Source organism: Mesoplodon densirostris, chromosome 6, assembly GCF_025265405.1.
Source record: "Mesoplodon densirostris isolate mMesDen1 chromosome 6, mMesDen1 primary haplotype, whole genome shotgun sequence".
Lineage (NCBI taxonomy): Eukaryota > Metazoa > Chordata > Mammalia > Artiodactyla > Ziphiidae > Mesoplodon > Mesoplodon densirostris.
The window spans coordinates 34,666,736-34,680,316 of NC_082666.1; the positions used below are offsets into that span (position 1 = coordinate 34,666,736).

The window sequence follows — 13,581 nt, forward strand, 5'->3', positions numbered from 1 at the left end:
GCAGAGACATCAGCTACTGTCACTAGTGACACCTACTGTGTGTCGAGCATGGAGCTGGGTTTGGGGGGGATGGGTGGCAGGAGGAGGTGGGTAGGGGTCTGGAGAGCTCTGGCAGGGCCTCACGGAGGAGGTGGGACGAGAGCTAGCACTGGGAGTTTCAGTGGGAACAGAGGAGGCAGGCATGAGGGGGCGTGGGCTGTGCCGACAACTGTGAGGCCAGAACGGAGACGCAGGGCCAGGGCTTGAGTCGCATACTTCATTCACCTGCGGTATTTGAGAGCTGGGAAGGAGGATGCGAGGACGCAGCTTATTGCTTTATAACAACAACGACAGCAACAATAATAGTAGCTGTATTCAACAGAGGTTGCCTTTCAAATGCCCACCAAGTACTGGGCAGCATCTTTGATGCCTTCCAGTATGAGTATCATTTAATCTTCCGAGGGACCCTTGGAGGTAGCGACTATGTCATCCTCCTTTTACATTAGAGGAAACTGAAACACAGATTGGGTGAGAAACTTGCTCAAGGTCCCTGAACCCAGTACGAGGCAGAGTTCGAACAGCCCCAAGGTAGCCAGGCTCCTGCCCCACTCTGCTTACTGCCTCTGCAACAAAAACCAAATGCACATGAATAAAATATAAGCTGGTCCTTTGAGGAAGGGTTGAATATGCAAATGTAGGCAGGACCAGGCAGCTAAGAGGGGTGTGTGAAGTGGGCTGAGTTGGGCCTGGGAGGAATGGGGGAGGGGAGGGTCACACCTAGTATAAAAAGGGGTGGAGGGTGCTGCCTACCTGCAGAGGACTGGCCATGAGGGGCGGGGCCCTGTGGAGGCAGATCTCCATATTTTTCAAGGGAGAAGTCGGCCATCAGGTGGTGATGGGAAAGCCCTTGATTTTCCCATGTTGGCTACAAGTGCAACATCGCAGAACCACGGAACAGGCTGGGGAAGGCCCTCTTTGCTAAGGCTGCTCCCCCGCGGGTGGCTGTTACCTTTCCTCCTGATTACCAGCGCCAGCTCCCGTGTGTGCGACTCCCGGCTGGCTTTGATGAACATCACCACTTGGTCGTGGGTGTGTTCTGAGATGTCCCGGCCGTTGATGAGCACGATTTGATCCCCTTCGTTCAGCTTAGGAATGCAGGTGTCCGCCTGCGTGGGGGAAGGGCGAGTTTCTTCCGTTATCATAACACAGTTCTCAAGGGAAGAATCTGATGTTTTCTGAGCCCCGACACTTGAGACTGTGACCAAGTTCTCTCCTTCTCCCTCAGGCATTACCGTCTTTATTTTTACCTCCACTGCAATGTTGACATGGTAGCTGGCGGTGGGATTTTAAAGGAGTCCTGCTCAGAACCTACATTATGAAACATTTTGGAGTAAAGCCAAGAAAACTACTGAGGCCATTTCTCTATGGTAGCCAGGCTTCACTTATTTCTGTAATGTCATAATGACTTCAATGCCTCTATCTTTTGTTGTCTAGATGTGTGGTTAGAAAATGATTCGGCAGCTAAAAGCGAGTATTTATCTATCTTGTGATGGAGAAAGCCTTTGCAAACATAACCCCAAAGGCAGACGCCATTATGGAGAGAAGCCATGCATTGAACAGTGTGGGAATGAAAGGCTTCTTAACTCACAGAGACCACAAGCAGTAAGAAAAGGTAAACCGCAAGCTTAAGAGTAAAACTCCCAAACGGGCACCTTCTTAGGAGGCACAGGGACCCTTTGGTGCTCACTGTCATACAAAAACAAATCATCTCCTAGATGCCTAGAGCCCCAGACAGAGGGCTGAGGGTGGGGAGGGGGAGGGACACAGGGGCCGTGAGCCCACTCGGAGCGAGCAGAACAGCAAACTCTAAGCCCCAGTTTCCTTCTTTTGAGCAGGACTTCTACATTTCAACGTGCACACCAATCATCCGGGGATCTGGTTAAAATGCAGATTCTGGTCCAGGAGGTCTGGGGTGGGGCCCGAGAGTCTGCATTTCTAATGTGCTGCCAGGTGATGCTGGTGCTGCAGCTTCGGGGACCACAATGAGCAACAAGGGTCTGGAAAACACGGACTCCATTCTTTCTTTCTATCTATATGCATGCATTTACACACACTCTCTGCTGCCAGTAAAAAAGAAACAGGACACAGAAACAGAAACCTGTTACATTCAGGGGAAAGCAAACTGGGGAAATAACAGAATATGTTTACTTACAGGTGACTCTGGGTTTATCCTTGATACCACAAGAGGCATCTTTTGATCCACTCCTCCCTGTAAACAGGTAGATTAAAAAACCACTTGAGTCGTTCACAGCAACAAAGACATGCAGATATCTCTGACACAAGGGAGGGCTCAAACTTCCCCTGAACTTATTCTAATCGCAGCCGTTGGCACCTTTCAGAATGACAAGGTTCCTGGGTCCCTGGGTCCCTGGGTCTAGTGGGCCAACCAGAAAGAAGGCTGTTCAGAAGCCTCCCACTGCCATCCCCACCTTCCACAGACCAAAGATGCACCTGGAGGAAGCAGCCTCCTTTCAAAAAGTGCAAACATCCCCTGGAGGACTCCAGAAGCACAGCCCCTAAATGCTGCTGGAAAGGGAGTTTTCAGTCGAGGAGAGGAGCCGTAGAAAGGTCCCATGTCGTGAGGGTTTTTGACCTCTGAGAACAGGCTGTCAGCAGGGCTGCAGGTATTGGAAAGGAGTGCGTGATGGCAGCTGCGGGGTGGGCAGCAAGGACCACCTGCCCTCACTTTGCTCTAGAGTAGAGTAAACCTTTTCTGTACAGGGCCGGATATTACCTATCTTGGCTTTGTGGGACAGAGGGCTCTGTCGCAACTTCTCCACTCTGCCACCGTAGTGCCAAAGGAGCCATAAACCATTTGTAAATGAATGAGGTGTCTGTGTTCCAATAAAACTTTATTTATAAACACAGATGGGATTTGGCCTGCCATAGCTTGCAGAGCCTGCTTAGAGGGAGGCAGAGGAGGGTGATGGCCCTGCACTTGAACCACTGTTCTCTCTTAGCAATGCTAAGGGGTTCCCATCTCTCTGAGCCTTAGTGTGCACCTATAAAATGGGTTTTAAAATTCCAACTTCACCATTTAATAGAAGAACTCAATAAGGTGATATAAATAAGTATACAGAGCAGGCACTCGGTATGAGGCAGCTGCTATGGCCGCAAAACAAAGCTCCCAATTCTGAAGGCCGAGCCAATTTCCTTATGCAGCCTTGGGTACGTGGCACACTTCTAAAGGAAGTTAAAAAGTCATCTAAAGATTGCTTCAGAGCATCAAATGTCCTTATAAATTACACACAACATACCTTTAGATTAAATCCAAATTTTCCATCTTCATCTGGTGTGATGCGGATCAAGACTAAGTAGCCGTCACCATCATTCTGGAAAACGTCAGAAAATCATCAGTTATCTTACTTCTTTCTCCAGTGGTTGGTGACATGCTATTTTCTTTGAGTCATAACCACTTAATCGCCCGTAAGGCAGCCCTGCACTGGAGGCCTGGCTGGGTCGGCTGCCACTTCAGCCGCAGCACCTGAGGTCACGCACCTTGTCACAGTAGTACTGGCTGGAGTCCTCGGTGGAGCCCCCTTTGGTCACCCTGTGGAAGTCCTCTAAGAACTGCTGATCGACGCCATCTGGGGAACAGGAGCCTGGAGCATTTGAAGATGGAGACACAGAACTGGATGACTTCTGGGTCAGGTAGCTTTGTGCTGGGTTGTTCTCGGATATACTCCTTCATCGTGGGGAAGGAGGAGATATTTTAATAACTGGATTAATATTTTATCAGAGCAAACATTACTGACTGTTGGGGCCTGGCATCTCGCGGCTGTCACCAATCCTTGGAACCTTAGAAGAGCTCCAAAGGTCAAGCCCAGGGCTCAGGCACATCCAGAGTCCACTGGCTGCCCATGCCCCCAACTGGCCTAAAGATCATTGCCTTTAGTTTTGGGGAAAAGGGGAAGGAGGGCAGGGTAGTACCAGGAACTGCTGAAAACTCAGCTGCTTTGGAAGGGTGATAGGGAAACATGCCCAGCTACTCTGGTGCTTAATTATTGAAGCTCACCCAGATGCACGCGTCTCCATCCCTTTTGAAAGCTTTTCCCTTCCATCTCACTCCCACTCATAGCTCTGCTTCACAGGACAGTTCGCTACCCAAAGGAAATGGGACTAACGTGGCATATTCAGGACAATTTATATGAATCCTAGTTTACATTATTCACCTGTGACACCCATTAATGCCTCCACTGAGATTATACGTTTTATTTTTCTCTAATATAAGTCCTTTTGTATCTTGGAGCTGCACGGCCCAATATGGCAGTCACTAGTCACGTGTGGCTACTTAAATTTAAGTAAATTAAGATTAGAAAGTTCCTCAGTTGTACCAGTCACATTTCAAAAATGCTCAACAGCCACACGTGGCTAGAGGCCCCTGCATTGGACAGTGCAGTTACAGAACATTTCTATCATCGCAGGAAATTCTACTGGATGACGTTATCTTCGAGAATTACAGACTATTACAACTGAACAGACCTCTGTGGTCATCTGGTTCAACTCCCATTTCACAGATGAAGAAACAGGTCAAGAGGCGCTGAGTGACTTGCCCAAGGTCACACAGCTTTCCCCTCACCTGACAGACAGAAGTCTGATGAACATGACTCCCCCAGCACCTCTCCCCTCTCCTCTCCTCACACCAGGTCTGCTCCTAAGACCCTCCTCTCTAACCTCTCAGGGCCACAGGGATGAACACGGTGTGGGACACGCAACTTCTCTGCATCATGCACACCCACACTAGACCCCTTCCAGAGCCACAGTCCTAGCAAAAGATGCCTTTAAAAGCCAACAGAATATGGGGTTGTCCTCATGTTCCACAGACTCCTCCATATTCTAATCTCATTCCAGGTTAGTGATGGGAAAGGTGAGCAAAGACAGACATTCAGTGAAACAAACAGACAAAAGACAGCTGCTGCTGCCCCTTTATTTCCGCTCCTTACCCGTGGAGCTTTCATTAATGTAGTGCTCTGTTTCCTAGCAAGTTCAAATGAGCTTACTTTAAATATAAAATCTGTACCATAGTCACACAAAGTGATTCACAATCTCAATTCATTGGAATAAAAAAATCCAGTGACAGGGGCTTCCCTGGTGGCGCAGTGGTTGAGAGTCCGCCTGCCGATGCAGGGGACACGGGTTCGTGCCCCTATCCCGGAAGATCCCACATGCCGCGGAGCGGCTGGGCCCGCGAGCCATGGCCGCGGAGCCTGTGTGTCCGGAGCCTGTGCTCCGCAACGGGAGAGGCCACAGCAGTGAGAGGCCCGCGTACAGCAGGAAAAAAAAAAAAAAAAAAAAAAAAAAAATCCAGTGACAGAGTAGTACAGAAGTAGAGCTATTTGCAAGAGAAGAGTTTGGCCTTAAGGTTTTCCAGTTGGATGGGAAGGCATTTCAGAGAGGATATTTTGTTAGGTACTAGTGGTATGTTTTCAGACTGAAAATAAATGAGACTTTAATTTACTTAAAAGGAAGCTAAACAAAAAATTCTCCCAAGTTGGGCAACTTTTCTAAGTTTTGATGTTTATAAGAGCACCTCCTAGGGGCAGAAAGGGAAACTTGGAAGTTGCTAAACAAGATAAAGCCAAAGAGGTTTAGGAAAAGCTATTTCCAGCTCTAGGGGTGGACCTGAACCTTTACTGTGAAGCTGCAAATAGCATTCATACTTCAAACATTTGGAAGAATCTGCAGATGAGAGCGATGGAAAGGGTGATGACATTTCAACAGAAGAGCACGGTGACAAAGCAGAAGACAACAGACTTTTCAGTAAACTGTAATGTATTTCTGTATTCATCATATTTATTTAGTTTCTAAATTCTGAATTTCGAATTACATTATATAGAATTTAGATGACATCTTAAGGTTTTAAAGTATTTTTCTTTTTCAGTATAAAATGTAATGGTCTATCCAAAACAGCCCATAGTATTAAAAATAACATATTCGAAGTCATTAGGTGCCCAATCCTATTTTCTAAGTAGGGGTGGAGAGCTTACTTTTAGATGGTAATTTATTAAACATGACAATATTTTTTTGGCTGATCAACCGTGTACAGACGTTCCCTGTAGGCTGCAGTAATGCTCTGCTCAGTGTGGAGGATGGACAGACAGATGGTGAGGAGGACATGGAATGACAGGAAGCAACAAGAAGGTGGCAGCTGGACGCAGCACAGGGAGGCCAGGAGTGAAGACGCCAAACCAAGTGGCCTTCCTCCCTACCTGGGCAGGACGTGAGGTGCAACCGAGGGGAGAGCCCAGTGGGTGAGGACGGAGAGAAGAGGGGAACCCCTGGGGTTTCAGTGGGTAACTGTGAAAGGGGCAAAGAAAGGGGTAGCAGGAGGGAGCTGAAGCAAGTGATTTGCTCCTGAGGCCGGAAGGGAGACCGTCACTGCCGTCGGGGAGCCAGAGTGGCCAGGGAGGGGGACTGGCCACCCCAGCTCCCTGGGGTGAAAGGGGCAGAGACAGACAGACAGACAGACTGACCGGCAGACAAACGGGTGCTCGCCCTCAGAAGCCGATGCTTCAGAACTGTAAATGCAGTAGTCATCGGAAACAAAAGCCAGGACAGAGTTCATTTCTCTGAAGGGAAGCAAGGTTAGAGACAGTTAAAATGGCAGGATTTCCTGGGTGAGGCTTTTTATACCACTCTTTCTTACACCCTAGAAAATGACAAAGGCTCCCGCATCCTCCCCCCACCCCCGCACAAACCTGTTAGCCAAGCAAGGCTGTGCTCCCACTGAGGGTTTCACAGCTCTCACTGGGCGCCCGCAAGCAGGCACTGGCTACGGTGGTGACAGGATAGGGCCCGTTCCATGTGGCATTTCTCTCTCGAGTCTATGAGCTTCTCGAGCTCAGGAGAGACCCTCGTCCTCTGCCTATTCCTCTCCTGGTGTGCTTAATACACAGCCCGATATTTCACATGGATCCTGACGTGAGGATCACCGAGTAACAGAAAGCGTGGCTTCGTAGTATAGGTGTTACGACATGGAGACGTTCTTCAGGTGATACCCTTATCTCTGTGATACGTGCCAAGGGCCCGAGATCAAAACTTCACTCAAGAAGTCGCGGAGGTGGCTGAGGGAATGTGGGTCAGAGATGCCGCTGTCTGAGCTCTACATCTCATCACTAATGGAATCAAGGGTCATGCACCTGTCCCCAGGCTGCCCACTCAGACGGTGCGATACCTTAAGGGCAAGAAAGCACTTGTTAAATTTCAGTCAATTCATGCTTGAACTCTTTGATGAGAATTTCTCATTGACACATAGCCGGCAGCAGCACCTACCATGGGGACCTGCTCATAGAAGACAGGTAACCAAAACTCGTTACAGTAAATCTGAGTCCTTGGCGTGCAGATGAGATGCTGTGTGATGGTGCTCATGTGATATGGGGACCTGCCGTGGAAGTGGCAGAGGGGGTACCCACTGTAAAAACTTGGGAGCTTGTTTGTACTTTAGCCAAGGGCCACATCCTGCTTCACGTGACCGTCTCCCCATTCACCTGTCCATCCATCAGAGTAGTCACTGAATATCATGAAGTGCCAGGCACCACGCCAGGTTTGGGGGAAGGAGAGGTGAACAGGGCACTATCCCTGCCCTCAAAGAGCTCGCTGTCTAGTTTAAGATATAAAAGTAATCAAATATTATCATCATGCTGTAATGGAGATGCTCAGATGTCTAGCGTACAGTGGGAGGCCAGGAGAGGCTTCACAGAGGAAGGGGTGCTTGAGTCTGAAAGATAAACCAGTAGAAGCTTAAACAGGTAGTCAAGAGGGAAGAAGAGAGTGTTGGGTTGGCCAAAAAGTTCCTTTGGGATTTTCCATAAGATCTTATGGAAGAGCCCGAACAAACTTTTTGGCCAACCCTATATTTTAGGCAAAACTCTAATAATAAAAAAACTTCAGTGGTATTTCCAGAGGCATGAAATTCTCAAAAAGCACAGAAAAGGCATTTAAGCAGGGGAGTGACATGCTTGGGCATAAATTTCAGGAAAATAAGCCTGTTACCCTTGTTAAGGATGGTCTGGAAGGAGGAGAGACTAGAGACAGGAGGACAGTTGGGGCACTATTGCAACTGTCCCTTCGAGAGACGACGGCGGCTACACAGGGGCAGTGCGGGGTGGACGGCGGAGGGGTCCAGGTCAAGGGTGTTCACGAGGGAGAATCAACAGGTGAGAAACTAGATGGCACAGGCGGAAGAGAAGGGGATGTCGAGGATGCCTGAAGTGCCCATCGGTGCCGACTGGGTGGTTCTGAAACGTGGCTCCACTCACCAAGACAGGAGGAGCCACAGGCTGGACAGAAGATGACGAGCTGAGATCAGGCCAGGCTGGGTTTAAGGTATTCGTCAGTTGTCCACATGCAAGTGGCCCAAGACCAAGTGAAGTACAGGCAAGGTGCAGGCCAAGTGGACACAAAACTCTGAATGAAACCCTGTCGCTGGCTGGTCTCCTGTGGGGAGACACAGCTTGGACAACTGGGTTGTCCAACTAGAGAACAGGCTGCCACACGGCAGGAGGGCTGCCCATCACCGGCAGGGTGACCAGGTGACAGGGCAGAGGGAATTCCTACACTGATGATGCAGCTGAAGAAGGGGATTCCCAAAGATCCTTCCAATGCAGAGAAGCTATTTAAAAACATTTTAAAAAATAGTGGTGAAATACACATAATATAAAATTTACCACCTTAACCATTTTCAAGTTTACAGTTCAGTACCATTTAAGTATATTCACATTGTTGTGTGTACAGAAGTTTGGAAATAAAAGCCGACAGCTGTCCCCTGTCCTTGGAACAAGGCAGGCTCTAAAGAAGGAAGTAAGCAAATAGCAAAGGCACCACAATGGCACCAAGCCCCATTCACTGAGGAGAAGTTCTTCAAACACAACCCTCATCTGCCCTAAAATTTGTTTTCCTCCAGCTTCTGCTCTGCAAAGTCATTTTTTCCTTTGGGAAACACCCCCTCCCATTTTTCTGGGTGGTGGGTTGTTTTTGTTTTTGGAAATGTCCTTCTCTGCAGATCTTGGCCTTGGCTCTGAAACAAGGAAAGGAACATAGAATGGCTGAGAGCGTAACAAAAGGACAGCCTACTCCGGCATAAAGCAAACTGCCAAGGATTCGTAACTAATCATAAACTTTGCTGCGCTGCTATAAATATGGAACAAACCAAGGTGACTTATCCACTAGGATGATGTTCAGAGTCTGAACTGCACCACTAAGGTTTAGAGCCAAAGTCAAACCGCTCTTTTTCTTCCTTTCTCTCTTTTTTCCTCTTGTTTACACGGGTACAGAACATGACACTTCATTCTTCTTTCTAAAAGGAACTCTCCTTGCTGTCTGTGATGTTATTCATCTGATTTCTGACAGGATACTTCCTTTTGCCTCTTAACACACTAATGTGCTGTATAAAGCATGTCCAATGTTTCTTAAACATTTTGAAAATACTGTAGCCCACCCTGGGTATCCGTGGATACAACCAAGCACAGATGGAATTAAATCCGGGGATACGAAGGGCCAACCATACTTAGCCATTTTACGTGAGAGACTTGAGCATCCATGGATTCTGGTATCTGTGAGGGTCCTAGAACCAATCCCCCTTGGGTACCGAGGGATGACTGTACTCACTGAAAACACCACCGCAGTTTTTTCTCCAAGTACAGACTAACCTTCCCTTCTTGCCTTGGGCAATGGAGGATCACCAGACTCTCAGGGAGGCCAGCTGCCTCTGAAGACCCAGCAGAAGGTGGCTTCCTGCCAGCAGGAAGGGGTCCCCTACTTAAGTGAGGTGCTACGGGCTGAACTTTTTCAACTGTTCGCTCCACTTGCAAAGCACAGCCGCTAACTCGATTCTGTGAGCCGTCTACCGTTGGCTCACCAGGCAAAGCCATGGCAAGGAAGGCTGCGTTTGCATCACCATTATTTGCTACTTTTAACATTTCGCTGCAAAACAAAAAGTGCCCCAGGATGATACATCTTTGTATGTCTCACGGAGGAGTTTCAGGAAGAATCGATGTGCAATGCCTCGGGGTGAGTAGGGCTAGAAATTACTTAAATCGAACCGGGTTTGAGGAAGTGAATTCTCAGATGAGTTTTAATAAACTTAAATAGCCACCTGTGTGTGGCTGTATTGGCCTGTGAAGCTCTAGATGCTCTAATTCCATGGTGGGGAAGGAAGATGGAATTATAGACCACAGAAGGAAGATCTGACCTAGGACCTGTAATCAGGCTTCTCAGAACCCGCATTTGCCCAAACTCTCTTCTCCTTTCACCAAAGTGACAGAGCCCCACAGTGTGATGATGAAGGCTGATAATGTGCTATTTGCCCAGCTGGCCTGGAGGTCCCTGAAAGCAAAGGCTTGTCTAATTCACCTTCACATTCCCTCAATGAGCAGCAGAGGGTGTACAAAGTGTGCTGCAGGACTCGGCAATGAGCGTAGCCCTTTAAGACGGCCATATACCACTGGACAGAATTCATCTCTCCTCCAGCCAGCACCTGGAAATGTACTGTATCTGTGTTGTCCAATATGGTAGCCACTACTTATGTGGTTCTTTAGCACTTGAGATGAGGCTTCTGTGACTCAGGAACTGAACTTAAATTTTATTTTATTTTAAATAATTTCAATCTGAATAGCCACATGTGACTAGTGGCTACTGTACTGGACAGGGAAGGTCCAGAAGCTCCATAATTCCATGATGGATTTGTAAACCACAGCAGGAGGATCTGACACGAAGGGTGTGACTGGGCATCCCAGAGCCCTCGGTCAGTTCCCTAAACCCTCCTTCTCCTTTTACCAAAGCAACACAGCCCCTGACAGACTCAAACTGGCTCAAGTCATGCATGCCTGCACTCCTGCCCTTGCAGACCTAGAACTGCAAAACCAGTGTCACGCAAAGGAACTTACCCCCTTCCACTGTAACCTCAATGAGGCTGCAAGTTGGAGCAAGAGATAGTGATCATTTCAACAAAAGCATCATCCAAGCTCAGGTCACAAGGAAATAATGACCAGGGGATTAATTAATCAGAGGTGTTAAGAACACAGATAAGCTGGAAACTATGTTTGCTGTGGTCAGGGACAGCAGAGAAGTAGCAACTTCACACTTAAGTGTGAAGTGAGATCTGCGATTCACCTGTGATGCCTACCGTACAATCGGGATGCATTTAATGCTTTAATCCTAGTAGCTAGAGTGGTAAAAATTTACAGATTAACTGAAGTGCCTTCTTGCTAATCCTTTGCTATTAGGGGAAGCATTATATGTTTCTATATTTTGGGCATAGCATGGGACTTAACTGAATGGATACTCAATGACCATGGTTGACTTCCTAATAGATGATCCATTCCTATCATACTTTATGTCATTTAATTTACGATCTATGTCTTGTCCACTTCAAAAAATGATTTGAGATAGCTTACTCTAAAATGTGCAGATATGGTAGAACAGTGAATTCATTAAAACAAGAGAAAAAATAAGACCCATTAATAAGGCAAGGAAGGAAGAGTAGGGACTAGATCAGAAACCTGAGCTACGGGAAGCTAATGCTGTTGAGCCTGACATGCAGCTTGGAGCTCCCTGGTAATCAAGTCAAACAGGGAACTACTGAATTAGATAGTATCTTACTGAATAATAAAAGGACTCAAGCCAGTATTTTAGGAGAGACATATTTTCTCCTGACCTTGAAATGTGAAGGGAGTTTGTCACATTCAAAAAGGAAAGTGGGGACATAAAAGAATCTGATGCACACTGTCCTTGACAAAAATCTAACAAAGAAAATCAGAGATGTTCTCCGAATGTTTTTTCTTTATACTGACTATTCATTAAAAACAAAAAGAACAAAAACCCGAGGACATAATGTGGTTCTGAGAAGGCTTTCTGTGGACAGCTAAAAGATAAGCACATCTCCAGTGATGGGGAATCCTGCAGTGGTCAAACTCTGACAATCTAGGGAAATACTACTATAGTTAACATGTCTACAACCTCTGGAGTATGAAATGGCTTAAACTGGGCTTTGCTCATGAACTGGCGTGAACACAATTCAGGAGAGCTAACAAGCGCGTGGACAGTATGCCACTGTTGTTGACAAAAAGCAGGCCAAGGTCTTGACCCCAGGCACACAGCCTGTCTTCCTGTCGGGGAAGGGAGAGCAGGATGATGTTCTTGGCCTGGCAGAGAGCACCCCGGGGAGCTGGCTGCAGGCTCCAGCCCTTGCCTCCTCTTAAATGGCCATTGGGCCTGAGCAAATTCCTCAACAGCCCAAACAAGCAGACACAAAGAAAGAGAGGAACACAAATTGCTTACTCTCGGTGTGGGCTTTGGTTCTGAGAAATCTCAGAATCGCTGTCTTTAGGTGACAGGGAGCTCTTGTAGGTGTAAAACACATCTTCAGTTTCAGTGATGTACGTCATTTCGTTCACAAGGTTGTCTGCAGAAGAGTGTCGTGGCTTTCGGATTTCGTGCCGGAGTCGAGGACTTCGCCTGGTGGGGAAAGGTTCGGTGTGAAGTGCTGAAAGCAGATTCTACTTAGCAATTTTATCAGACATCAGTGATCTAACTTTGTGCTCTGACCCTCCTAAGGATGCCTTTGCTGATTCTGTTGGAACTTAAGAGCCAGTTAACCCATTACTACACTAGAATCTACCAAGGGCCACGTGGTCCCAGATATTCTTAGCCCAGTGGTTCAGCTCCTCAGCTTTATAAACAGGCAGATGAGACTGGTTTTTGCTCTTTGGGAGGTTGTTGAGTGTTGATTTAGGGGGAGTTATTCTTCCAGGAGGACTCAAGCTCGCAATGTGTAAACAGGCTTTACTGACTGCTCATCAGACAGTTTTTCTGATTCCTTTGTATGGTATAAATAAGGGTTTAGAAGCTGAAGTAAGTTTTTCGGCAGACTTATTTCAACTACATCCCCTCACGCGAATCTCACTTGATCCAAGAAGAAATGTTTGCTTTTGAAAATATATCTCTTATGTGGTATTAGATGGGCATAGCCCCAGCACCGCCCTGTCCCTCCAATAGCAGCAGTAGCTGTGTGACGTGAGGCAAGTCACACCACCTCTCTGAGCCTCAGTTGTGCCTACCTGGCTCCTGAAAATGAATCAAATGAAGCAATGTCCCCAGGATGCCTGGGGAGACACCTGGGGCAACACCTGGGGCAGCACCTGGGCATCGGCTCCTGCAGTGGGTGATCCCAGGCTGCTGAGCTTGCTAAATTTCATGTTCCCTGCTTTTCCATCTTCCGCTTCTTTGTTAGCCATTTCTCCTTGGGACTGTCAGAGCCTCCACTATTTGCAATCCCCTTGGGCCCGGATAATCAATAACACTGTGTCCAAAGCAGAGTAGAAAGGTTTGTGATTCCTCAGAAGAGGACCTATAAATAGTAGTAAGAGCTACAGTCCGCTGGCGTGGCAACGTCAACTCCAGCTGTTCTCCTGGATGCTGTCCTGACCTCTGTTCTGGGGCCCTGGCACTGCCGCCCAAGAGACTTTCAGACAAATTAAGCTGCCACTTTATAGCATAAATTTACTCCTGTAGGATGGGTGCCTAAATCTAGGAAACCAAGACCCA

General features: G+C 47.5%; 1 protein-coding gene across 6 annotated transcripts in view; it reads right to left on the reverse strand.

Annotated features, from left to right (window-relative positions):
• Positions 1-13,581, reverse strand: part of PTPN3 (protein tyrosine phosphatase non-receptor type 3) — a 109,564-nt gene that overhangs the window by 25,398 nt on the left and 70,585 nt on the right. For 4 of the 6 annotated variants that reach the window (XM_060101253.1, XM_060101250.1, XM_060101251.1 and 1 more), the window contains 6 exons: positions 12,316-12,492; positions 6,513-6,608; positions 3,538-3,724; positions 3,297-3,371; positions 2,192-2,248; positions 989-1,145 (listed from right to left, as the gene is read on the reverse strand). In XM_060101253.1, coding sequence (XP_059957236.1) covers positions 989-1,145; positions 2,192-2,248; positions 3,297-3,371; positions 3,538-3,724; positions 6,513-6,608; positions 12,316-12,492 — 749 coding nt within the window. The remainder of the gene's footprint in view (positions 1-988; positions 1,146-2,191; positions 2,249-3,296; positions 3,372-3,537; positions 3,725-6,512; positions 6,609-12,315; positions 12,493-13,581) is intronic. The other 2 variants (XM_060101254.1, XM_060101252.1) reach the window with 1 other exon arrangement.